This window comes from Cetorhinus maximus, chromosome 7, assembly GCF_964194155.1.
Source record: "Cetorhinus maximus chromosome 7, sCetMax3.hap1.1, whole genome shotgun sequence".
NCBI lineage: Eukaryota > Metazoa > Chordata > Chondrichthyes > Lamniformes > Cetorhinidae > Cetorhinus > Cetorhinus maximus.
In genome coordinates this window covers 147,883,157-147,910,929 of record NC_135885.1, presented here as the reverse complement: position 1 = coordinate 147,910,929, position 27,773 = coordinate 147,883,157, and the positions used below count along the sequence as shown (strand labels likewise).

Sequence of the window (27,773 nt, the reverse complement as noted above, 5' to 3'; positions counted from 1 at the left end):
GCACCACTCCTTTAGCCACGTGTTTACTTCCCTTATCCTCGCATACCTATGCCAATTTGCACGTGGCTCGGGTAGTAATCCGGAGATTATTACCCTTGAGGATCTGTTCTTTAATTTAGTTCCGAGTTCCTGATAATCCCCAAACAATTCCTCTTTCCTAGTCTTACCTATGTTATTTGTCCCGACATGGACCAAAACAACTGGATCCTCCCCCTCCCTCTTCAATATCCTTTCAAGCCGGTCAGAGATGTCCCTCACCCTGGCACCGGGCAGGCAACATACCATGCGGGACTCTCGATCATGCTTACAAAGGAAGCTATCAATTCCCCTAATTATAGAATCCCCTACAACTACCACTTGTCTTTTTGCTCCCCCTCCCCTCTTGCATGGCCTCCTGTGCCACGGTGCTGTGGTCAGCTGGCTCATCCTCCCTACAGCCCTGTTCCTCATCCACACAGGGAGCAAGAACCTCGTACCTGTTGGTCAAGGTCAAGAGCTGAGGCTTCTCTGTTCCTGAACACAGGATCCCTCTACCTGCCTCACTTGCAGTCACACCCTGTTGACCCTGACCACTGACTGAATTGGAGGTACTTAATCTATCAGGTGTGACCGCCTCCTGAAACAAAGCGTCCAGGTAACCCTCCCCCTCCCGGATGTGCTGCAGCGTCCGGAGCTCGGACTCCAGCTCATCAATTCGGAGCCGGAGTCCCTCCAGCAACCAACACTTGCTGCAGGTGTGGTCACTGCAGCTCGCAATGGGATCTGCCAGCTCCCAAATCATACAGTTACAGCACATCACCTGCCCAACCATCTCCAATTAGTTAATTCATTTATTCATTAGCTTTGCAGTGTTTTATTTTCAAATTTGGTGCAGATTTCCTACCAACCAATCAGGTCACAGCTTTCCTGTGACTTCACTTTTTCAGTTTTATCCTGTGTCTCCGCTCTCCTCGTGCTCTTTTATCCTGTGTCTCCGCTCTCCTCGCGCTCTTTTATCCTGTGTCTCCGCTCTCCTCGTGCTCTTTTATCCTGTGTCTCCGCTCTCCTCGCGCTCTTTTATCCTGTGTCGCCGCTCTCCTCGCGCTCTCTTATCCTGTGTCTCCGCCGCTCTCCTCGCGCTCTTTTATCCTGTGTCTCCGCTCTCCTCGCGCTCTTTTATCCTGTCTCCGCCGCTCTCCTCGTGCTCTTTTATCCTGTGTCGCCGCTCTCCTCGCGCTCTCTTATCCTGTGTCTCCGCCGCTCTCCTCGCGCTCTTTTATCCTGTGTCTCCGCTCTCCTCGCGCTCTTTTATCCTGTCTCCGCCGCTCTCCTCGTGCTCTTTTATCCTGTGTCTCTGCTCTCCTCGCGCTCTTTTATCCTGTGTCTCCGCTCTCCTCGCGCTCTTTTATCCTGTGTCTCCGCCGCTCTCCTCGTGCTCTTTTATCCTGTGTCTCTGCTCTCCTCACGCTCTTTTATCCTGTGTCTCTGCTCTCCTCGCGCTCTTTTATCCTGTGTCTCCGCCGCTCTCCTCGCGCTCTTTTATCCTGTGTCTCCGCTCTCCTCGCGCTCTTTTATCCTGTGTCTCCGCCGCTCTCCTCGTGCTCTTTTATCCTGTGTCTCTGCTCTCCTCGCGCTCTTTTATCCTGTGTCTCCGCTCTCCTCGCGCTCTTTTATCCTGTGTCTCCGCCGCTCTCCTCGTGCTCTTTTATCCTGTGTCTCCACCGCTCTCCTCGTGCTCTTTTATCCTGTGTCTCCGCTCTCCTCGCGCTCTTTTATCCTGTGTCTCCGCCGCTCTCCTCGTGCTCTTTTATCCTGTGTCTCTGCTCTCCTCACGCTCTTTTATCCTGTGTCTCTGCTCTCCTCGCGCTCTTTTATCCTGTCTCTCCTCGCTCTCTTTTATCCTGCGTCTCCGCTCTCCTCGCGCTCTTTTACCGTGTCTCTGCCGCTCTCCTCGTGCTCTTTTATCCTGTGTCTCCGCCACTCTCCTCACGCTCTCTTATCCTGTGTCTCCGCTCTCCTCGCGCTCTTTTATCCTGTGTCTCCGCCGCTCTCCTCGTGCTCTTTTATCCTGTGTCTCCACCGCTCTCCTCGTGCTCTTTTATCCTGTGTCTCCGCTCTCCTCGCGCTCTTTTATCCTGTTTCTCCGCCACTCTCCTCGCGCTCTTTTATCCTGTGTCTCCGCTCTCCTCGCGCTCTTTTATCCTGTGTCTCCACCGCTCTCCTCGTGCTCTTTTATCCTGTGTCTCTGCTCTCCTCGCGCTCTTTTATCCTGTGTCTCCGCCGCTCTCCTCGCGCTCTTTTATCCTGTGTCTCCGCCGCTCTCCTCACGCTCTTTTATCCTGTGTCTCCGCCGCTCTCCTCGCGCTCTTTTATCCTGTGTCTCCGCTCTCCTCGTGCTCTTTTATCCTGTGTCTCCGCCGCTCTCCTCACGCTCTCTTATCCTGTGTCTCCGCTCTCCTCGTGTTCTTTTATCCTGTGTCTCCGCTGCTCTCCTCGAGCTCTTTTATCCTGTGTCTCCGCTCTCCGCGCTCTCTTTCATCCTGTGTCTCCGCCCCTCTCCTCGTGCTCTTTTATCCTGTGTCTCCGCCGCTCTCCTTGTGCTCTTTTATCCTGTGTCTCCGCTCTCCTTGCGCTCTTTTATCCTGTGTCTCCGCTCTCCTCACACTCTTTTATCCTGTGTCTCCGCCGCTCTCCTCATGCTTTTATCCTGTGTCTTCGCTCTCCTCGTGCTCTTTTATCCTGTGTTTCCGCTGCTCTCCTTGCGCTTTTATCCTGTGTCTCCGCCGCTCTCCTCTCGCTCTTTTATCCTGTGTCTCCGCTCTCCTCGCGCTCTTTTATCCTGTGTCTCCACCGCTCTCCTCGCGCTCTTTTATCCTGTGTCTCCGCTCTCCTCGCTCTCTTTCATCCTGTGTCTCCGCTGCTCTCCTCACGCTCTTTTATCCTGTGTCTCCGCTGCTCTCCTCGCGCTTTTATCCTGTGTCTCCGCTGCTCTCCTCGTGCTTTTATTCTGTGTCTCCGCCGCTCTCCTAGCGCTCTTTTATCCTGTGTTTCCGCCGCTCTCCTCGCGCTCTTTTATCCAGTGTCTCCGCCGCTCTCCTCCCGCTCTTTTATCCTGTGTCTCCGCTCTCCTCGCGCTCTTTTATCCTCTGTCTGCACCGCTCTCCTCGCGCTCTTTTATCCTTTGTCTCCGCTCTCCTCGCGCTCTTTTATCCTGTGTCTCCGCTGCTCTCCTCATGTTCTTTGATCCTGTGTCTCCGCTCTCCTCGCGCTCTTTTATCCTGTGTCTCCGCTCTCCTCGCGCTCTTTTATCCTGTGTCTCCGCTGCTCTCCTCGTGCTCTTTTATCCTGTGTCTCCGCTCTCCTTGCGCTCTTTTATCCTGTGTCTCCGCTGCTCTCCTCGTGTTCTTTTATCCTGTGTCTCCGCCGCTCTCTTCGCACTCTTTTATCCTGTGTCTCCGCCACTCTCCTCGTGCTCTTTTATCCTGTGTTTGCGCCGCTGTCCTCGCGCTTTTATCCTGTGTCTCCGCCGCTCTCCTCGCGCTCTTTTATCCTGTGTCTCCGCCGCTCTCCTCGCGCTCTTTTATCCTGGGCCACTAGTCTCAGTCTGTGTCTGGAGGTTTTCACCAATGGAACTTCAGCATGGAGCAGAATAGATCTGGGTCAATCCTTCTCGTCTCAGCCTCTCAGCTTTCCAAATACAGGCAAATTACACTGAGATGAGTGTTCCTAGCTAGATACTGATAACCACACTGTATTCAGGAAGGCAAGGGGATTGCGAATTGGGCAGCTTTTCCCCTTCTTACTTCATTCCCAACTGAGTTCAAAACAGCAAGTTCAAAACATATAGCCCCTCTATCAGATGATTTCCAGTAAATCACCAGGCCTTTGCCTTTAAAACAGTTTTTTTCCCCATCAATTAAAGTGATTGTAGTTCAAATAAACAATTAGCTCTCCTCTACAATTGCCATACTGGTCATTTAGCTAGCATCATGTGATTTCTTAGAAAAGACATGCTTGCTCTCAGTCCAAAGTGAACTTATGACCTTGTTTAAAAAAAAATGCCAAGTATCCAAATAATAGTGTCCTTCCAAAGTTTAAAAGAAAATACAGTTCTTGAAGAGATGTTTCCCAACAACTGGTAGTGTGCAGATGGAATGAATTAGTATTGTAATGGTAGGCACAAGGACAATGAGTAGGACACAAAGTTGGGACACAGATTTCCACATATTGAATATTTATTAACAGTCTTGCTGCCAGAGGAGACCTGGAACTCGTTTCCAACAAGGAGAATCTAAAGATAAAATGAACGTTGTCCAGTTACACCTGTGTTCTTCACAACACCAGTTATCAAAGGCTGGAACTGCATGGCCTCGGAATGAATCCCTGGAGCCCAGATACATAGAATGCCAAGTTCTATCAGAATACAACTGTCTGGGCCCTGTCAGAATTACCACCACTTCAGTACAACACTATCAACCTACAAATCCTCTGGGAACAGAGCTGCATCAATCAGTAATTCTTTCCTTCAATATATACTATTTAAACTTGCAGAATAGTTCAAGGTTTAAGGCAGAACAAACTTGGGGATATTAGGAATCATATTAAAAAGGACTCAAAGCAGCATCCAAATTGCCTTGACATACCACTGCATTCTGCTGCACTCTTTGCCGGACCATGTCCAACTTCCCCTCCTTCACTCTGGGGAAAATGGATGAATCAGCTCCTTTACAGAATAGGATTATTTCCCCTGTTTAAGAGACAAAAAAGTGTATGTGAATGAAATAATTGAAAATATTTCGCCTTTGGACACAGCCAATCAATGATAGGTTTTGCTTCAGCCTGTTCAACAGGTCCCCTGATCCTGCACGAGAAGCCCAGCTCAGCAAAATAAAGCATTTGTGGTTTCCCACAGAACTGCACAAATCTGTAGCTTTCACTTTGATCCAACCAACCTCTCCTGATGAAATCCCACCCACACGCTCGTACCAGATCCAATCCCACCCACACGCTCGTACCAGATCCAATCCCACCCACACGCTCGTACCAGATCCAATCCCACCCACACGCTCGTACCAAATCCAATCCCACCCACACGCTCGTACCAGATCCAATCCCACCCACACGCTCGTACCAGATCCAATCCCACCCACACGCTCGTACCAGATCCAATCCCACCCACACGCTCGTACCAGATCCAATCCCACCCACACGCTCGTACCAGATCCAATCCCACCCACACGCTCGTACCAGATCCAATCCCACCCACACGCTCGTACCAGATCCAATCCCACCCACACGCTCGTACCAGATCCAATCCCACCCACACGCTCGTACCAGATCCAATCCCACCCACACGCTCGCACCAGATCCAATCCCACCCACACGCTCGTACCAGATCCAATCCCACCCACACGCTCATACCAGATCCAATTCCACCCATACTCATGTACCTGATCCAATTACACCCATACTAATGTACCTGATCCAATTCCATATACACACTCATGTACTTGACATAATCCCATCTACACACTCAAATGTAACTCTTTCAGAGTCAACCAAATAAACTAAATTAACAAAATGAACACTCAAATGTATCTGATCCAATTGCATCTCTTCCAATCACACTCAAGTTATATCTTGTCCAATCACAAACACCTTTATCTCAACCACATAACTATACTGGACACATACACACCAGACTATGCCTGAATGAGGCATAGATTGAGTGCAGAGTTGGGAATTTGGTTCACGTGGGAATTTTTGGTAAACTTTAAATTTAGATTAAGAGTTAGGTTCTTATTTTCAAACATTGTTAGTTGAATAGCCTGGTTAAACAGGGAGCTGCCTGAAGTGGCAGTTATCTATCAATCAGCTAAAAGTAGTTGCCCTCAATAGGTGTTAATTACTATAGCAGAAAGCTGAGTTAGCAAGTGAGTCATCAGAGGCTCTATTCAAATAGAGAGATTTTAAACCTGCATGCAGAAAGAGGAGTGTGGATGTGAGATAATGGCAGAGTGTGATGGAGATTGAGTGTGGAGTGAAGAATTTGGTACACAGGGGGAAAGAGGTGCTCTTTCTACAGCCTCCAGTGGGTGATGAGTTTCATCCCTTGTCTCCAAGCTCGGTGAGTGCAAGTTTTTATTACTTTATCTGTGTAAATTGCTAACTAATTGACTAATTAAATAAATAAAGTTGGACTGAAGTGTAGGGCTGGTGGTATACTGTGGCATATGGGAATCTGTAGAATGCACTGCAATCCTGGATAACCATATCTGTAGAAAGTGACTGCACCTTAGGCAACTTTAACTCTTGAGTTGCTGAGCTGGAGTCTGAGTTGCAGACATTGCGGGCATCGGGGAGGGGAGAGTTACCTGGATGCTTTGTTCCAAGAGGCTGCCACTCCTCTTAGGTTAGGCAAAACTTTAGCGTTGGTCAATGGTCAGGGACAAGAAGATGTGACTACAAGACAGGCAGGTAAGGGGAACCAGCATGTAGTGATGGAGGAGCCTCAGCCCCAGACTTTTTCCAATAGGTACAAAGTGCTTGCTACCTGTGTGGATGAGGAGAAAGGATGCAAGGTGGATGAGTGGACAGACCATGGCACCAAGGTGAAGGATACCATTCAAGTGGGGGAAGCGAAGAGAACTGTGATAATGACAGGAGACAATATAGTCAGGGGGATCGATACTGTTTTCTGCAGTCGACAGCATGAGTCCAGATGGCTGCGTTGTCTGCCTGTTGCCAGGGCTCGGGATATCCGCACAGGACTGGAGAGGAACTTGCAGTGGGAGGAGAAGGATCCAGTTGTCGTGGACAATGTAGCTACCAACAACATAGGTAAGACTAAGAAAGTGATTCTGCATAGAGAGTGAAAAGCTTGGCATTAAATTAAAAAGCAGAACCTCAAAGGTAGTAATCTCTGGATTATTACCTGAAGCACAGGAAAATTGGCATAGGGTAAATAAGGTTAGAGAGATGAATGTGTGCCTCAAAGATTGGTGTGGGAGAAATGGCTTTTGATTCATGAACACTGCCACCACTACTGGGGAAAGTAGGAGCTGTACTGTTGGGGCGGACTACACATGAACTGTGCTGGGACCAGTGTTCTAGTAAGTCGTATAACTAGGGAAGTAGAGAGGGCTTTAAACTAACTAGAGGTCGTGCAGGGAAAGATTGAATAAATTAAAGGGAAATGAAAAGGAAATAGATCAAGTAGAAATAAAGGTAACAACAATCAGTATGGTAGGGAGGGACAGTGATTGCAAACTTAAGACTGTGTGCCAACAGGACCAGAGTTTACAAAAACAGTAAAATCGCTGAATTTGGGGTTCTGTATCAAAATGCCTGCAGCGTTCACAACAAAAGAGATGACCTGTCAGCTCAAATAGAAATTCATACACATGACCTGATAGCCAATGCAGAGATGTGGCTACAAGGAAACCAAAGCTGGGACCTGAATATCCAAGGGTATGTGACATTTCGGAAGAACAGGAAGCTGGGACAATGTGGTGGGGTGTCCTTGTTCATGAGTCACTGAAAGCTAACTTGCAAGTGATATGTTGCTCTTTATTACAAGAGGATTTGAGTATAGGAGTTAAAGATGTATTACTGCAATTAAATAGAGCCTTGGGGACACTGCACCTGGGATATTGTGTATAATTTTGGTCTCCTTACCTAAGGCAAGATATACTTGCCATAGAAGGAGTGCAATGAAGATTCACTAAATTAATTCATTCGAAGAAGGGGTTGTCCTATGAGGGAAGATTTATTCTCTGGAGTTTAGAAGAATGAGAGGTGATCTGAAGGGCTGAATGGCCAACCTCTGCTCCTAGTTCTTATACTCTCACACACACATAAACGCATCAGGTCCACTCTCTCCAAACCTGTCAGGTCAGGTCAGGTCCACTCTCTCCAGCCCCGTCAGGTCAGGCCGGGTCCACTCTCTCCAGTCCTGTCAGGTCAGGTCAGGTCCACTCTCTCCAGCCCCGTCAGGTCAGGCCAGGTCCACTCTCTCCAGCCCCGTCAGGTGAGGTCAGGTCAGGTCCACTCTCTCCAGCCCTGTCAGGTCAGGTCAGGTCCACTCTCTCCAGCCCCGTCAGGTCAGGTCAGGTCAGGTCCACTCTCTCCAGCCCCGTCAGGTCAGGTCAGGTCAGGTCCACTCTCTCCAGCCCCGTCAGGTCAGGTCAGGTCCACTCTCTCCAGCCCTGTCAGGTGAGGTCAGGTCCACTCTCTCCAGCCCCGTCAGGTCAGGCCAGGTCCACTCTCTCCAGCCCTGTCAGGTCAGGTCAGGTCCACTCTCTCCAGCCCCGTCAGGTCAGGTCAGGTCCACTCTCTCCAGCCCTGTCAGGTCAGGCCAGGTCCACTCTCTCCAGCCCCGTCAGGTCAGGTCAGGTCCACTCTCTCCAGCCCTGTCAGGTCAGGTCAGGTCCACTCTCTCCAGCCCTGTCAGGTCAGGCCAGGTCCACTCTCTCCAGCCCCGTCAGGTCAGGTCAGGTCAGGTCAGGTCAGGTCAGGTCCACTCTCTCCAGCCCTGTCAGGTGAGGTCAGGTCCACTCTCTCCAGCCCCGTCAGGTCAGGTCAGGTCCACTCTCTCCAGCCCTGTCAGGTCAGGCCGGGTCCACTCTCTCCAGCCCCGTCAGGTCAGGTCAGGTCCACTCTCTCCAGCCCTGTCAGGTCAGGCCAGGTCCACTCTCTCCAGCCCCGTCAGGTCAGGTCAGGTCCACTCTCTCCAGCCCCGTCAGGTCAGGTCAGGTCCACTCTCTCCAGCCCCGTCAGGTCAGGTCAGGTCAGGTCAGGTCCACTCTCTCCAAACCTGTCAGGTGAGGTCAGGTCAGGTCCACTCTCTCCAGCCCTGTCAGGTCAGGTCAGGTCCACTCTCTCCAAACCTGTCAGGTGAGGTCAGGTCCACTCTCTCCAGCCCTGTCAGGTCAGGTCAGGTCCACTCTCTCCAGCCCTGTCAGGTCAGGTCAGGTCAGGTCAGGTCCACTCTCTCCAGCCCTGTCAGGTCAGGCCGGGTCCACTCTCTCCAGCCCTGTCAGGTCAGGTCAGGCCGGGTCCACTCTCTCCAGCCCTGTCAGGTGAGGTCAGGTCCACTCTCTCCAGCCCTGTCAGGTGAGGTCAGGTCCACTCTCTCCAGCCCTGTCAGGTGAGGTCAGGTCCACTCTCTCCAGCCCTGTCAGGTGAGGTCAGGTCCACTCTCTCCAGCCCTGTCAGGTGAGGTCAGGTCCACTCTCTCCAGCCCTGTCAGGTGAGGTCAGGTCCACTCTCTCCAAACCTGTCAGGTCAGGTCAGGTCCACTCTCTCCAGCCCTGTCAGGTGAGGTCAGGTCCACTCTCTCCAGTCCTGTCAGGTGAGGTCAGGTCCACTCTCTCCAGCCCTGTCAGGTGAGGTCAGGTCCACTCTCTCCAGCCCTGTCAGGTGAGGTCAGGTCCACTCTCTCCAGCCCTGTCAGGTCAGGTCAGGTCCACTCTCTCCAGTCCTGTCAGGTGAGGTCAGGTCCACTCTCTCCAGCCCTGTCAGGTGAGGTCAGGTCCACTCTCTCCAGCCCTGTCAGGTGAGGTCAGGTCCACTCTCTCCAGCCCTGTCAGGCCAGGTCAGGTCCACTCTCTCCAGCCCTGTCAGGTGAGGTCAGGTCCACTCTCTCCAGCCCCGTCAGGTGAGGTCAGGTCCACTCTCTCCAGCCCTGTCAGGTGAGGTCAGGTCCACTCTCTCCAGCCCTGTCAGGCCAGGTCAGGTCCACTCTCTCCAGCCCTGTCAGGTGAGGTCAGGTCCACTCTCTCCAGCCCTGTCAGGTGAGGTCAGGTCCACTCTCTCCAGCCCTGTCAGGTGAGGTCAGGTCCACTCACACTCACCTGTTTTGGATCTAACAATGACACTCATACGACGTCTCACGGAGTCAAAATGCAATGTCTGGAGTAATTCGAACCTTAAAAAGAATGAAAAGACGTGAATTTAACAGCAATGTGCTTCCCAAGTACTGACAGAATGTAGCTACGTTTCCAGTTAATTGGAACACATTGTTTTCCCTTTTGCTGAGAGCAACATTGCACCAGCCACTTCCACAGTAAGCTATCCTCAATGCCCCCTGATAGACCCTCTTTGCCCTCTGTGATGTTGCTTGTCCAAGAAACTCTTGGTCTTCCTAGGTTCCTTTTACTATTCATGTAGCCTTCAAGCAGTGTTCTGTGCAAATTGTTGCACCTTATCAGACAGCCAAGGTAACTCAAATGTTCTGCTCTTGATGATGTCTATCATGCCTTGTCTGGATTTCATTCTCCCCAGTGCATTGGCATTGTTTACTCTCTCTTTCCAAGATGTTCTAAACATCCTTCCGTATGACAACATTTCAGAGACTTCGAGTCTTTAGAAACTAAGAGCAGGAGTAGGCCATTCGGCCTTTCGAGCCTGCTCTGCCATTCAGTATGATCGTGGCTGATCCTCTATCTCAACGCCATATTCCTGCTCTCTCTCCATACCCCTTCATGCCCCTAATATCCAAAAATGGATCAATTGTTTTCTTGAATACACTTGACCCGGCCTCTACAGCTTCTGTGGTAGAGAATTCCACAGGTTGACCACCCGCTGAGTGAAGAGATTTTTCCTCGTCTCAGTCCTAAATGGCCCACCCCATATCCTGTGACTGAGACCCCTTGTTCTAGACTCCCCAACCAGGGGAAACATCCTCCCTGCATCCAGTCTGTCTAGCCCTTAGAATTTTATACATTTCAATCAGATCCCCTCTCATTCTTCTAAACTCTAGTGAATACAAGCCCAGTTGAACCAATCTCTCCTCATACGACAGTCCTGCCATCCCTGGTAACAGCCAAGTGAACCTTCGCTGCACTCCCTCTGTGGCAAGTCTCTCCTTTCTTAGGTAGGGAGACCAAAACTGCACGCAATACTCCAAGTGTGGTCTCACCAAGGCCCTGTATAACTTCAGTAAAATATCCCTACTTCTGAACTCAAATCCTCTTGCAATGAAGGCCAACATATCATTTGCCTTTCTAATTGCTTGCTGCACCTGCCTATTTACTTTCATTGACTGGTGTACAAGGACACCCAGATCCCTTTGTACATCCACATTTCCCAAGATATCACCATTTAAATAATACTCTGCCTTTCTGTTTTCCACACCAAAGCGTATAACTTCACATTTATCCACGTTATACTGCGTCTGCCATGTGTTTGTCCACTCACACAACTTGTCTAAATCACCCTGAAGCCTCCTTATGTCCTCCTCTCAACCCCACCCAGTTTTGTGTCATCAGCAAACTTGGAAATATTGCATTTGGTTTCCTCATCCAAGCCATTTATTTAAAAAGACCCATTTATTCCCACACTCTGAGAATTGGTTGACAGATTGGAAACAATCTATATAGTATATTACCCCCCAATCGCATGTGCTTTAATTTGGCCTGCTAGCCTCTTGTGTGGAACGTTATCAAAAGCCTTCTTGAAATCCAAATACACCACATCCACTGATTCTCCCTTATCTATTCTACTAATTACATCCTCAAAACTCCAGTAGATTAGCTAAGCATGATTTCCCTTTCATAAACCCATGCTGACTTTGTCTAATCCCGTTAATGCTTTCCAAGTGTTCTGTTACCACGTCTTTTATAATAGCATTTTCCCCACTACTGATGTTAGGCTAACTGGTCTGTAATTCTCTCCCTCCTTTTTTAAATAGTGGGGTTACATTTGCCACCCTCCAATCTGTAGGAACTGCTCCAGAGTTAACAGAATCTTGGAAGATGACCACCAATCACAGAATCACAGAGCAGAAGAGGCCCTTCGGCCCATCGGGTCTGCACCGACACGTGAGAAACACCTGACCTACCTACCTAATTCCATTTACCAGAACTTGGTCCATAGCCTTGAATGTTATGACGTGTCAAATGCTCATCCAGGTACTTTTTAAAGGATGTGAGGCAACCCGCCTCCACCACCCTCCCAGGCAGCACATTCCAGACCGTCACCACCCTCTGGGTAAAAAAGTTTCTCCTCACATCCCCCCTAAACCTCCTGCCCCTCACCTTGAACTTATGCCCCCCTCATGACTGACCCTTCAACTAAGGGGAACAGCTGCTCCCTATCCACCCTGTCCATGCCCCTCAATCTTGTACACCGCGATCAGGTCACCCCTCAGTCTTCTTTGCTCCAACAAAAACAACCCAAGTCTATCCAACCTCTCTTCATAACTTAAATGTTTCATCCCAGGCAACATCCTGGTGAATCTCCTCTGCACCCCCTCCAGTGCAATCACAACCTTCCTATAATGTGGTGACCAGAACTGCACACAGTAGTCCAGCTGTGGCCTCACCAAGGTTCTATACAACTCCAACATGACCTCCCTACTTTTGTAATCTACGCCTCGATTGATAAAGGCAAGTGTCCCATATGCCTTTTTCACCACCCCACTAACATGCCCCTCCGCCTTCAGAGATCTATGGACACACGTGCCAATGTCCCTTTGTTCCTCAGAACTTCCTAGTGCCATGCCGTTCATTGAATACTTCCTTGTCAAAATACTCCTTCCAAAGTGTATCACCTCACACTTTTCAGGGTTAAATTCCATCTGCCACTTATCTGCCCATTTGACCATCCCGTCTATATCTTCCTGTAGCCCAAGATACTCAACCTCACTGTTAACCACCTGGCAAATCTTGGTGTCATCCGAAAACTTACTAACCCTACCCCCAACATAGTCATCTATGTCATTTATATAAATGACAAATAATAGGGGACCGAGAACCGATCCCTGTGGTATGCCACTGGAACTGGCTTCCAGTCACTAAAGCATCCTTCTGTCATCACCCTCTGTCTCCTACAATTAAACCAATTTTGAATACACCTTATCAAATTACCCTGTATCCCATATGCCTTTGCCTTCTTTATAAGTCTCCCATGTGGGACCTTGTCAAAGACTTTGCTGAAATCCATATAAACTACATCAACTGCACTGCCCTCATCTACACACCTGGTCACCTCAAAAAATTCAATCCAATTTGTTAGGCATGACCTCCCTCTGACAAAGCCATGCTGACTGTCCCTGATCAAACCTTGCCTCTCCAAGTGGACATAGATACTCTTCTTCAGGAATTTCTCTAATAGTTTCCCTACCACTGATGTGAGACTCACTGGCCTGTAGTTCCCTGGCTTTTCTCTACAACACTTCTTAAATAGCAGAACCACATTAGCTGTTCTCCAGTCCTCTGACACCTCCCCTGTGGCCAGAGAGGAATTAAAAATTTGGGTCAGAGCCCCTGCGATCTCCTCCCTTGCCTCCCTCAGTAGTCTGGGACACAACATCCGGACCTGGAGATTTGTCCACTTTTAAGCCTGCCAACACCTCCAATACCTTGTCACTGCCTATATCAATTTGCTTAAGAACCTCGTAGTCTCTCTCACCGAGTTCAATACCTTCACCTTCATTCTCTTGGGTGAAGACGGATGTGAAGTATTCATTCAGCACTCTCACAATGTCCTCTGGCTCCACCCATAGATTTCCCCCTTGGTCCCTTGTGGGCCCTTCTCTTTCCCTGGTTATCCTCTTCCCGTTGATATTCTTATAGAATATCTTGGGATTTTCCCTACTTTTACCAGCTAGAGCTTTCTCATATCCCCTCTTTGCTCTCCTAATTCCTTTCTTAGCTCCTCCCTGCACTGTCTGTTCTCCACTAATGCCTCTGCTCATTTGCTTCCCTTGTACCTGCTAAAAGCCTCTCTTTTCCTTCTCAACGTAACCTGAATATCTTTGGTCATCCATGGTTCTCTGGGCTTGTTACTCCTTCCTATCACCCTAGAGGGAACATGTTGTGCCTGTACCCTCCCCATTTCCTTTTTGAACACCCCCCACTGTTGCTCTGTAGATTTCCCCACAAGTAACTGTTCCCAATCTACCCTGGCCAGATCCTGCTTTATTTTACTAAAATCCACTCTCCCCCCAATCCAAAACATTTTTTTGCAACTTGTTGAGTTCTTTGTCCATAACAAACTTAAACTGTACCATGTTGTGGTCGCTATCACTAAAATGCTCGCCCACCACCACCTCAGCCACCTGTCCGGCTTCATTCCCCAGAATTAGGTCCAGCAATGCACCGTCCCTTGTTGGACCCTCTACATATTGACCTAAAAAGTTCTCCTGTACACATTTCAAGAAATCCACTCCATCCAAGCCAATGCATTCAATATTTCCAGGGCCACTTCCTTTAACATTCTGGGATGTAGATTATCAGGCCCTGGGGATTTTTCAGCCTTTAACTCCATTAATTTCTCTCAATTTTTTACTAACACTGATTTTCTCCAATTCGTCCCTCTCACTGGACCCTTGGTTCCCCAACATTTCTAGGAAATTATTTGTGTCCTCTTTTGTGAAGGCAGAACCAAAATACATTTTCAATTCTTCTACCATTTTGCTTCCCATTATAATTTCCCCTGTTTCTGACTGTAAGGGACCTACATTTGTCTTTGCTGATCTTTTTCTCTTCACATATTTAGAGAAGCTTTTACAGTCAGTTTTTATGTTACCTGCAAGTTTACTCTCATACTCCATTTTCCCCTTCTTGGTCAATCTTTTTGTCCACTTTTGCTGAATTCTAAACTGCTCCCAATCCTCAGGCTTGCTGCTTTTTCTGGCAATTTTACATGTCTCCTCTTTGGATCTAATACTATCCCTAATTTATTTTGTAAGCTGTGGTTGAGCCACCTTTCCAGTTTTACTTTTCTGCCAGACAAGAATGAATAATTGTTGTAATTCATGCATGCGTTTCTTAAATATTATCCATTGCCTATCCACTGTCAACCCTTTTATTAAGGTTCCCCAATCCATCATTGCCAACTCGTGCCTCATACCCTCAGTTCCTTTCATTTAGATTCAGGACCCTAGGATTCAGCTACTTCCCTCTCCATCCTAATGAACAATTCTACATGGTCGATCTTTCCCAAGGGACCCTGCACAATGAGATTGTTAATTAATCCTTCCTCATTGCACAATACCCAGTCTAGGATAGTTTATTTCTAGTTGGTTCCTCAACATATTGATTTAAAAAAAACACACTACACACTCCAGGAAATCCTCCTCCACAGTATTATTACTAGTTTGGTTTGTCCAATTTGTATGTAGTTTAAAGTCACCCATGATTACAGTTGTACCCTTATTGCATGTTCTCTAATTTCCTACTTACTGCCTTCCCTTACATCTCCACTACTGTTTGGGGGCCTATAGACAACCCCCACTAACGTTTTCTGCCCCTTGGTGTTTCTTAACTCCACCCAAACAGATTCCATATCATGATTTTCTGAGCCAATACCCTTCCTCACTATTGCATCGATTTCCTCCTTTACCAACAATGGTACCCCACCTCCTTTCCCTATTTGTCTGTCCTTCCTAAATATTGAATAGCCCGAGGTGTTCAGTTCCCATCCTTGGTCACTCTGCAGCCATGTCTCCGTAATTGCAACTCTATCATAACCGTTTATATCTATTTGCGCTGTTAATTCATCTACCTTTTTACAAATGCTCCATGCATTTAAGATACAATACCTTTAGACTTGTCTTTTTAGCCTTGTTAGTCACCTTTGCTTTATTTTTTGCACTATGACCCCATTTGTTTTTCACCCTTGTTTTTTCTACCTTCCACTTTTGCTTCTCTTTTCTGTCTTTCATTTCTACCCTTGTTTTCCCCCTCCTCTGTCTCCCTGCTCAGGTTCCCAACCCCCTGCCATTGTAGTTTAAACCCTCCCTGAAAGCACTAGCAAACACCCCCCACCCCCACCAAGGACATTGCTCCCGGTCCTGCCCCGATACAACCTGTCCCACTTGTACTGGTCCCACCTTCCCCAGAACTGGTCCCAATGCCCCAGGAATCTGAATCCCTCCCCCTACACCATTTCTTCAGCCATGTATTCATCTAATATATCCTGTTATTTCTACTCTCGCTAGCACGTCGCACTGCTCGTAATCCTGAGATTACTACCTTTGAGGTCCTACTTTTTAAATTTACATCCTAACTCCCTTTCTTCAGCTTGTAGGACCTCATCCCTTTTTTTTTAAACCTATGTCATTAGTACCAATATGTACCATGACCATTGGCTGTTCACCCTCCCTCTTTAGAATGCCCTGCAGCCTCTCCGAGACATCCTTGACCCAGGGAGGCAAAATAGCTTCCTGGAGTCTCTTCTGTGGCCGCAGAAACACCTGTCTGTTGCCCTTACTATTGAATCCCCTATCATTATAGCCCTGCCATTCTTCCTCCCCCTCTTGTGCAGCAGAGCCACCCGTGGTGCCATGGACTTGGCTCCTGCTGCTTTCCCTTGAGAAGTCGTCTCCCCCTAACAGTGTCCAAAACGGTATATCTGTTAGAGAGGGGGACAGCCACGGGGGATCCTGCATTACCTGCCTTACTCTACTCTGCCTGGTGGTCACCCATCCCCTTCCTGCCTGTTCAGTCTTCGTCTGTGGTGTGACCACCTCACTGAATGTGCTGTCGACAATAATCTCAGCATCGCAGATGCTCCACAGTGATTCCCCGCATAGCTCCATCTCCGAAATGCGGTTAGCCAGCAGCTGTAGCTTCCTGCCCACACTTCCTAACCACATGGTCACTAGGGACACTGGAAGTGTCCATGACTTCCAACAGGAAGGAACATATCATGGGTGCGAGCTCTGCTGCCATGACTTCCCTTTAGATTAAGCTTGTTAATTAGTTTTGATCATTTGGTTGCCTACAGTCTAAGTTTCACAAGTTTGACCAGGCCTAACAGTTGAGCAAACATTTTCCTGTCCAGTGTAGAGATTTAATGAGCATGGTGTTAAAACACAACCCTGACTTATTACTCACTCAATTTGCATTTCACCTCACATTGTCTTTTCCATTCTCAAAAGCTCTTTGGTTCCAGTACAAATTTCTTACTAGCCTCAGATCTTTCATGTTCATTCCTATGTTCCTCAGATATTCAATATTCAATAATTTTTTTCTGATTCACATGATCAAATGTTTTTTTGCAGTCTATAAAACATACGTACACTTCTTTATCACACAATATCTTTCTCACAGTATTGCAAGGGCAATTAGGGACGGACAATAAATGCTGGCCTAGCCAGTGATACCCACATCCAATGAATGGATTTTTAAAAGTGCTGAGAGGTGGAAGGAAAAGCAAAATAATTAAAAGATCATGATAAACTGGTGGGACTGCTTACACCTGGTTCCATTTTTATCTATCTATTAATGTCCAGAGTCACTTGCAACGGCTTCTCTTCCTGCTTCTGCACCATTGCCTCTGGTGTCCCCAAGGATCTATCCTTAGTCCCCTGCTCCTCTCATCTACATGCTGCCTCTCAGCAACATCATTTGAAAGCAGTGTTAATTTTCACATGTACACTAACACCACCCAGCTCTCCCTCACCACCACCTCCTCCACTGTTGCTAATTTATCAGACTGTTCATCTGACATCTTGTACTCGATCAGCAGAAATTTCCTCCAAATAAGTATTGGGAAGACTAAAGCCATTGTTTTTAGTCCTTGCTCCAAACTCTGTTCCTTGCTACCAACTCCATCGCTCTCACTGGCAACAGCCTGAGACTAAACCAGTGTGTTTGCAACCTAGATGTTACATTGCCCTCGAGATGAGCTTCCGTCCACATATCTGCGATACTATCACTTAAGACCATCCATTTCCAACTCTGTAACATCGCCCGACTTCACCCCTGCGTCAGCTCATCCACTGCTGAAACATTCATTTGTGCCTTTATGACTCCAGATCTAACTATTTCAATTCCCCCCTGGCTAGTCTCCCACATTCTACCCTCCATAAACTTGAAGTCATCCCAACTCTGCTGTTCATGTTTTAACTTGTACCTAGTCCTACTTACCTATCACCCCTGTGCTTGCTGACCTACATTTGTTCCCAATGAAGCAAAATCTTAATTTTTAAATTCTCATGCTTGTCATCAAATACCTCCAGTCTTGCCTCTCCCTATCAGTGTAATCTCCTCCAGCCCCATAACTCTCGGAGATAACTGCGCTCATCTAATTCTGGCCTCTTGAGCATCCCCAATTTTAATAGCTCCACCACTTCCCAGCATGCCTTTAGTTGACTTAGCCCTAAGCTCTAGAATCCCGTGCAGAAACCTCTCCCATCTCTCTACTGCACTTTCCTCCTTTAAAATCTACCTTTTTCAGCAAGCATTTGGTCATCTGACCTAATATCTCCATGACTCAGTCTCACATCTTGTTTTCTAATGCTCCTATTAAAGGCACTATATAAATACGTTGTTGTTGTGTCGCCTGGCTAAAATTAAGTCAGCTAACAGCAGAAAGGACAACGAGAGGCAGCTGAGTTCCCATAGCAACCAAGGATTGTTAGGTACCCGAATCAATTTGAATGTATTCTGTTTGGAGACCTGCTGTCAGCTGTGGCTCAGTTCATAGCACCCTCGCCTTTGAATCAGTGGGTTGTGGGTTCATGTCCCACTCCCGGAAACCAAGAACTGTGATTGTACTCGAAAGAGTTGCAATCTGTGACTGTTGATAACTCGAAAGAGTTTCAGTTGTGTTACAGCATCTGCACTGGTGAAGTCCCATAGTCAAAATAAGCGACTGAGTCCGAATATTGAAAGCTGGGTAAAACAGGCACATTGTGTATATGGCATATCTTTACTTTAATTCAATAAAGTAATTAAACCAATGGCTGATTAAGTGAAATTCAGTAGTTTTGAATTGCAATAAAAAGTATATAAGGGGATGGACAAGGAGACTGGACTTGAGAGAGAATTCAGGGCACACCCAGAGGTCATGCCAGGGGCTCAGTCAGAGGGTGGGGGTACATCAAATAGCAGCTTCTACCAAGGCATAAATGGAGTTATATAATATAATTTTATCTTGAAAACCATTGCTCAGATATTTTAATCTATCAAGCTACACTTGTCCTGAATAAAGTATAATCATTGCCACCAATACAACTGTCAAATCATTGGATATCAGGATTTATCTCAACCTAACACTCTATTAATTACAATCTGTTAATGATTTGATGAAGAGGCTGGCGATATTGTAGCCAAATGTACTAATGATACAAAGGTAAGTAGGAAAGCAAGTTGTGAGGAGCATAGTCTGCAAAGGGATATGGATAGGTTAAGTGGGGGCAGGGGTGGGGGGGACTGGTAGATGGGGTTTAATGTGGAAAAATCTGAGGTTGTTCACTTTAGCAGCAAGAATAGAAAAGCAGAATATTATTTTTGTGGCGAGAAGGTGCAAAATGTTGCAGTCCCCCATCCCCAAACTCCAGCTACCTACCAAACAAATATGAAAAAAAATCCATCAGATACCTGCATTTGAGCACAATGGTTTGGACTCTTTCTCAGGTACCTCAGATCTATGGCTCTCTGTGGCTTGTCCCATCTTCTCAGTGTCAAGTTGGTTTCTAAACCCAGGCAGCATTATGGCACAATTTGTGCCAAATATCAGCCCCTTCCTACCTGCCGCTGTTTCTTCATCTTTCAAGCTTAAAACCCCAAAAATGGCAGCATTGTTCAGCATCCCACATTTCCCATTCACCTATCATAATTCTATTTCAATGTGCACCACCTTTGAATTAGTGGCCATCATGGTTGCTGTCATGACAACTCCAGGAACCTCATTCAGTGATGGACGCAGTGTTGTATCCTAAAGGATATTGGTGAACCAGATGTGTTTTTACAGCAATCAACAATGGTTTCATGGTCATCAACAGACTTTAATTCCAGATTTTTATTGAACTCAAATTCCACCATCTGCCTTGGCGGGATTCGAACCCAGGGCATTACCCTGGGTCTCTGGATTACAGCAACAATACCACTGCGCCACAAACTCGACCAAAGTGACAGCACCAGGTTCTGACTAGTCCTTCACCAGACTGGCTCCCACTCAACATTTCGTGGAGGTGGTAACTTTGGAACAGAGCTTACAACAGCAGGAGGGCAGTAAAAGCAGTAGGCACAAAATCTGATTCAGCACAGACATCCACTTGTTCGTTGCATGCAGGGCAAGTGGCATCTATTTTCTCTCTCTCCACACAAGCAATGCAAACAGTTTGTGTAAAAACAGCAAAAGCAGATGTGTTTTTTTTTCCTGCAAGAGTAGCTTTGATTCGAGGCAGACTGGTTAAAACAGATCACTGGGTACATGTCCCAAATAACAATCCCTCCATGGCCTGTTCTTCATCCCTTTCCCATGACAGCACAGACATTAGATAATAATATGTAAAATAGATATTATTCACTAATCCTAGCTACCCTCACTAAAAATAGAATGATGGAATGGTTACAGCACAGCAGGTCATTCAGCTGCCAAGTCAGCGCCAGTGCTCTCTCTGCATGAGCGATCCGGCTAGTTTCACTCACTCACTCTCCCTCTGTAGCCTGGCAATTTTTTTTCCCTTTGTGTACTTATCCAATTCCCTTTTAAAAGCCACGGTTGACTCGGCCTCTACTACACTCTCTGACGGTGCATTCCAGATCCATTTGCTGTGTAAAAAGGTTTCTCTTTCTGTTGCCTTTGGTTCTTTTGCCAATCACTTAAGGGGAGTTTGCCAATGATGAGTTCATACTAGTGTGTGAAAATATGAACATGATCATGAATACAACAGCTGAAAGCCCTTTCAGCGATGGACTTTGTGAAAGGAATCATAGGGTAATTGATGAAATGTGGGATACAATTTTAATTTATTAATCAGATTTCAAGTTGAGAACTACCCTGGCATGGGCAATTCATGCAAAGCGTTCACTTCAGATGGTTGGAGGATATCGTCCGTATCAGTTAGTCTGTGGGTGAAATCCCAAAATACCTGTGCTGTGCAATGTTCCTTCTGCTTTAGAAGATATTATAAGTTCCTTTTTTTTGCCCCTGCACATCTGAATGTTTTACATGCAGGGAGACAAGGTCTCATCAAGGCTGAGGTCTCTGAGAAAGCTCACAGATCACTGGGGTATCGAATAAGACCACCTGAGACAGATTTCAATCCAGGAGATTTTGTTTACCACAAAAGAGGATCATAGGGAATGGAAAAGCCTGGTAAGGTAATCAGGTCATGATGGTAAGATAGTACACAACAATCAAACTATTAAAAATTAATTCCTCACACTTAATCAAATTAGTTACAAAATCCCAGACTCTGATTAGCTTAAAGAAGTAAACAAGACATCTTGTGCCTCAAATTCTAATGTGTTTTGTCATGAAGGTTGTGCAAAATAGAATGCGATTGATTGAGGGCTGGCTGGATAGTGGTAATGTGAGTAACCATTACACACATGACAGAACTATCAATTCGATAAAAGCAAAATACTGTGGATGTTGGAAATCTGAAACAAAAACAAAAATACCTGGAAAAACTCAGCAGGTCTGACAGCATCTGCGGAGAGGAACACAGTTAACGTTTCGAGTCTGGGTGACTCTTCATCAGAACTCTTCATCCGGACTCGAAACGTTAACTGTATTCCTCTCCGCAGATGCTGTCAGGCCTGCTGAGTTCTTCCAGCTATTTTTGCTTTTGTTTCAGAACTATCACACCCATAGGCTAACTGTCTAGAATGGGTACTTGGGTAACATATGTTCCAGGGCAGTTCAGTGAATGGAGGGAATTGACAATTGTGGGGCGTTCAGGAAAAGTTACTGGTAAGTTCAAGTTGTTTGCATGTTCAGGATGACATGATGATCACCAAGAAGTGAGATCCATGCACTGGAGAATGGAAACCTTAGTGCTGATATTGATCTGGAAGTGACTTTTTAAAAATATTTCATGGGATGTGAGCGTTGCTAGCAAGGCCAGCATTTGTTGTCCAGCCCTAACTGGCCTCGAATACACACATACTTGCCTTTCAACTTCAGCCTCTGGATTCTCAAGCTCCATAAAATTGTCTTTTATCTGCAGGAATGTGAAACCAAGTCTGAACAAAAAAAACAAATAAAATCACTAAACATCCATCACAAGAGTAATTTAACCATCTCTTACACCATATCAATCCATCATGGAACAGTAATGCACTGATTATAGTTCTGGACTGGCAAGTTGCAAATTCAGAATCACATTTAATATATTTAATAATCCATGGACACTCAGAAGATAAAGCAACCACTAAGTTGATGAATTGTAAAAGGCCAACTTGTTTACTCATGCACTTCAGGAAGGGAACCTGCCGCCCTTAACCAGCCTGACCTACACCTGACCCCAGTACAACACCAAATGAGGTGGAATCTTCCACTCCCGCCATTAGTGGGAACTGTAGCGAGTGGGGGCACTTTATTTGGTGCGAGTCAAAGTCAGTTTCTCAACAGCAGGAAATGTTTGGAATTTTGTTCTCTCGACTTTCAAGGTGGATTAAAGGTGGGTCAGGTAATGTCAGGAATACCACTTGCATCATTAACATCTCATGAACGCTCATTGAAAAGCCAACACACAGGAACCACATTCCCCCTCCAAACTAAGTTCCTCACCGGCGGGCAATTAGAACATTCTGTTTAAAAACTGTATATGAGTGAGTGCGCCTGGCAAGCTTCACTTCATCCACTACTTTGAGGTCAATAGACACTGCTTTTGTTGTTCTTTTAAACTGTCAGTGCTACGTATTGGGTGCCTGTAGCACAAGCTACGCCATGGCTGGGCATGGGAGGCTCAATCTGCGGGGTGGAGTGAGATGGAGACAGGACTGTGGCAGGTGGTGGAGGAAGGAGGGGGGAGAGACGGAGGTAGGACTAGGGGGTGGGAAGGACTGTGGGGGGAAGGATGAAGGACTGACCCGGGGAATGTTTAGGGGACTATCCAGGGAAGGTTGAAAGACTGAAACAAAAATAGCTGGAAAAACTCAACAGGTCTGACAGCATCTGCGGAGAGGAATACAGTTAACGTTTCGAGTCCGTATGATTCTTCAACAGAACCAAGGAAATAGAGAAATGAGATGAAATATAAGCTGGTAGAGGGGGGTGGGACAGGTAGAGCTGGATAGAGGGTCAGTGATAGGTGGAGGCAAAGAAGAGATTGCCAAAGATGTCATAGACAAAAGGACAAAGAGATGTTGATGGTGGCGATATTACCTAAGGAATGTGCTAATGATGAAATTAAGGGTAGAAAGCAGGACGAGCAAGGTACAGATAGCCCTGGGGGGGATGGGGGAGAAGGGATTGAAATAGGCTAAAAGGTAGAGATAAAACAATGGATGGAAATACATTTAAAAATAACGGAAATAGGTGGGAAAAGAAAAATATATTAAAAAGGTTGAAAGACTATCTGGGGCATGTTTAAGAGATGGTCTGAAGAATGCTGCCACACTGTCTGGAACATGTTAGAAGGCTCTGCATGGCATGCACGTCTTGGTCCTGGTCTTGAGCCGGGGAACACCTCTCTGGTCAGTGATGGGCATGTACACGATTTTGTTGAGGGGGTGGTCTGTCACCTACAGCATTTTGTGCTGAGAGTTCGATGCATGGTACTGGGAGGCAGAGGGCACAAATCACATTCAGGAAAACTATTTGCATCCAGTATGGTGGGAACTCCAATGTCGCGCAGGGGTACTGGATGGTCTCATGGGTGAGGAGATCTCTAAAAATAAGAGTGCAGAGGCCTTGAAGAGCAGGGGTCAGATTAATAAGGAGCATGTGGACATCAACATTTAAGGGATAGTTGGGGGGGTGGGGGTGGAGAACAGGAATATTTACACAAATGATAATGGGGTTAGAGTAACGGGGAACCTGGATGGTCACAGGAGCAGCAGAATTAGGAGGCAGTGACTGTGGAGGAGGATGGGAGGAACTTGGTGGGTGATAGGGGAAGGTTGGGAGGTGCTGAATGCACTCTCAAATTTCAGAAGAGCCAACTTCATCTTGACTCAGTAATGACACAGTTGGAAAAGGAAGAATGAAAAAAATGACATGGGAGGGGTCACAAAGGAATTGGGAGGAGTTAGGACTCTTCCTTTAGGCTGAGTGATGGAACACCCTATTTAATTATTTGCTCAAGCCATGGAGAAGCAGATTCAGTTGAGTACTGTTCTCCAGTTCAAATGTCCAATGAAGGAGCATTGCTCCCTGACTAATGAGGGACATTCCTGCGAGGATCCATTAAGCTTTGGAGCTAGGTTTGAATTGGTGCAATTGACTATTTGTTCCTGACAGAAGCATGGAAAAAAGGATGGAGGTTAAATCAATGAAGGAGACAGCAGCTAGCTGCACACTCCAAACCTTACTAATCACAGTTAAATGGTCATGACTGACCAGGCTTAAAGTCATCCCATTATGCCAAGGATTTGGGACTGAATTTTCTGTGCCCCTGCAGGGGGCAGGGTGGGTATGTAAAATAGGGTGGGCACCATCCCACCCCCTTCCTGCCCACCCCGACCTCACACCATACCATGTGGGGTGGGCGGGTGCTGAAATCAGCAGGCTGCCATATTTAAATGAATAATCATGGGTCAATTAAGCTCATTATCAAGCCAGTTGACCCTGATAACACACTGCCCACGCCATTAAACGTTTGGCATAGGCAGCAAGGCGAGTGGAAAGCCTGATTTGTTTCACTGAAATGCTTAAAGGGCAGGTGCGCTCCTCCAGGGCTGTTCCTACCTGCTCCCTCCCTTCAACCCATCCCCTGACCCCCCAACCACTGCCCCTCGCCCTAGATTACTCAAACACTCCTGGCCCCAAACCCCCAATATACCCGCTCCAGGGATCCATGGGCCTTGGTCGTTTTCTGCAGTCCCGGTAGTGGCCACTGACACCTTCCTGGTGTTGCTGGGATTGATGGAGCTGCCGGCTATTAGGATTGGCTGGCAGCTCCAGAGGGCGGGACTTCCTCCCCAATGAGGGGTTGGAGTCCGACTTGGCTCTCGTTAATATGCACTGCAAGGCTTTATAGCTTCATGCATGAAGAGGAGATCAGCCACCTGTGGTCCTTCAGGATGTGCTTGACCTGCAAAGGGTGGTCTGGGAATGCCATGTCTAGAGGAAGCCAGGCCAAGGGCTTGGCACTCTCCTCTTGGCTTGGAGATGGAGCGAAACCAGTCAAGGGAAAGTTTAATTAAGTTCACAAATGTATTTGTTGACAGATTCAAAGAGATGTGGAGAATGCAGACCACAGGCAACCCTGCCTTGTTTTTAGCTCTAACATGAATGAAGAGAAGGGCCCATTACCCATTGGTACAGGTCCAGGATGTACAGCAGCATGAGCTGCAAGAGGGAGCCTGCCCCAAGATGTCCAAGATATTCCCGAAGAGCAGCAAATGCAACAAAGACCCAGCCATGAGCATATCTAAGACTCTGCTCATATATGGGTCAAAATTTTGCGTCCGGCAGGTGGGCACGTGCCAGACCTGAACAGACGTGAAATAGCACGAGATGACGTTGGGCAAGCATCCCAACATCATTGCGTACTCGGGCGAAATTTCACTTGGTGGCAGCAGCGTCCCACCTACAATTAACGGCCAATTAAGTCCATTAACAATGCAATTAACAGCGATTTTTAAAGTTGACAGACGGGCCATTCTCCTAAGCGGCATTCACATTTTCGCACAATCCAGAACAGGATGAAATCTCCACGGGGGAGACCAGAACCAGGGGTCACAGTCTGAGGATACGGGGTAAACCATTTAGGACTGAGATGAGGAGGAATTTCTTCACCCAGAGAGTGGTGAGCCTGCGGAATTCGCTACCACAAAGTAGTTGAGGCCAAAACATTGCATGTTTTCAAGGAGTTAGATATAGCTCTTGGAGCGAAAGGGATATGGGGAGAAAGCGGGAGCAGGCTATTGAGTTGGATGATCAGCCATGATCATAATGAATGGCGGAGGAGGCTCGAAGGGCCGAATGGCCTACTCCTGCTCCTAGTTTCTATGTAGCAAAATAAAGAGATATCTGGACTGTTTTTTTTTTGAGGTAGGCTTTTAGGTGCTTGATTGTGCTGCATGGACATTTTTTGCAGAATCCTTTATTGTGTGGAGGTCTGCAGCCCCTGGGGCAGCTGTCTGCTTTCAGGGGGATCACTAGAAGCTCTCACCCACACTCAGTTAGGTCAGCACCCGCCCTCTTCCTGCCCCCACCCTGGCAACACTAAACATTTCTCAGCACGTGTTTCGCGCGGGCCGGCCGTTAATTGGCCAGTCAGAGTGAAATTGTGTCCAGAGGCCCATTTCCTGTCCACTTCCGGGCCCGCCGATCACACACACCTGACTAACAAAAAAATTCAGGCCATGGAGATGAGCAAAAGGCAATGCCGCTGGCGCCTTCAATTGTCCAGGGATGTGCCATTTCCTCCATGAAGAACTGATGCTGCAAGGACTCGGAGGGCATCCCATTCTGGTGGCTTTGAAGGTAACCACTGCACTGAATCTTTTTGCCAGTGGGTTCTTCGAGGGCTCCACTGGGGACCTTTTGTGGCATCTCCCAACCAGCGAGAGACAAATGCATAAGGGAGGTGACAGATGCCCTTTTCACTACAGCCCACCAGTACGTTCAGTTCTGCATGGATGCTCAAAGCCAGGCTGCCAGAGCTGTGGGTTTTGAATTACTATCTGGTTTCCCGCCATTCCAAGGCACTATCGATTGCACACGTGGCTTTCAGAGCAACCCGACAGCAGCTTGAGATTCATCAATTGAAAAGGATTTCATTCTCTGAACATACAACTAATTTGTGATCACAGATGGAAAATCCTGCATGTTTGTGCTATGTACCCAGGGAGCTTGTCAATTCTTGCATCTTGATGCCCTCACAGGTGCCACAGATTTTTGAGAGACCTCCGTGATTACAGGGCTGACTTCTCCAGGACAAGGGATACCCCCAGAAGGTGTGACTCGTGACACCTGTTCACCGTCCACATGGAAAGATAAAATGCTGCACATTCCACCACCAGATCCTTTATAGACCAGATGATAGGTGTGTTTCCAATGTTTGGACAGCTCAGGCAGAGTTTTCCAATACTCATCACAATGTGTCCAGAATCATCATCATCGTCCACTGCGCCTGCACAACCTAACATTACAAAAGGGGCATGTGCCCAACCTAACATTACAAAAGGGGCATGTGCCCAACCTAACATTACAAAAGGGGCATGTGCCCAACCTAACATTACAAAAGGGGCATGTGCCCAACCTAACATTACAAAAGGGGCATGTGCTGCTCAAGGGAGACCAGGAGGAGTGAGATGTCTCATCTGACCAGGAGGATAACCAAGGGGATGGATCTGACTCGGGCCAGGGTCTAGACTAGCGACATGAAGAGGCCATCACACGTGTACGACATGGCAGACATTTCTGTGACAAACATTGTTCCAAGATTCCAGGAGGAGTAGAGTGCAGATACATTCCCTCAATTATTTGTTTCTCTCACCTTTTGCTTCCTGAAGACCTCAGCACCTTTATTTCTCAGATAATTTCTCTTAAGTTCAATGCTTTCTTAATGATTAGGGAAGTATCAGTACTCACCACCTACCCTGATGATGGGTTCATCCTTGGAAGGCTTTAAACCACTGTTAAGCGATTAGCCTTGGCAACATATAGCTGCTGTAGGACCTGAACAGCACTCCCTCCTTGAATGACTTTAGGCAAAATAAGGGCTCATGGAGTTGAGGGTAATATATTAGCATGGACAGAGGACTGGTTAACAGATAGAAAACAGAGTGGGCATAAATGGGGCTTTTACAAGTTGACAGGCAGTGACTAGTGGAATGCTGCAAAAATGAGTGCTGGGGCCTCTACTATTTACAATCTATATTAATGACTTAGATGAGGAGAGAGACAGACAGAGACAGAGAGAGACAGAGATAGAG

The 27,773-nt window shown here is 47.1% G+C and overlaps 1 protein-coding gene across 1 annotated transcript in view; it reads right to left on the bottom strand.

Annotated features, from left to right (window-relative positions):
- atp11a (ATPase phospholipid transporting 11A) overlaps positions 1-27,773 on the bottom strand; it is a 236,397-nt gene that overhangs the window by 88,600 nt on the left and 120,024 nt on the right. Inside the window, exons 15-17 of the mRNA XM_078546099.1 lie at positions 21,837-21,908; positions 9,834-9,907; positions 4,623-4,726 (exon numbers count right to left, since the gene is read on the bottom strand). Coding sequence (XP_078402225.1) covers positions 4,623-4,726; positions 9,834-9,907; positions 21,837-21,908 — 250 coding nt within the window. The remainder of the gene's footprint in view (positions 1-4,622; positions 4,727-9,833; positions 9,908-21,836; positions 21,909-27,773) is intronic.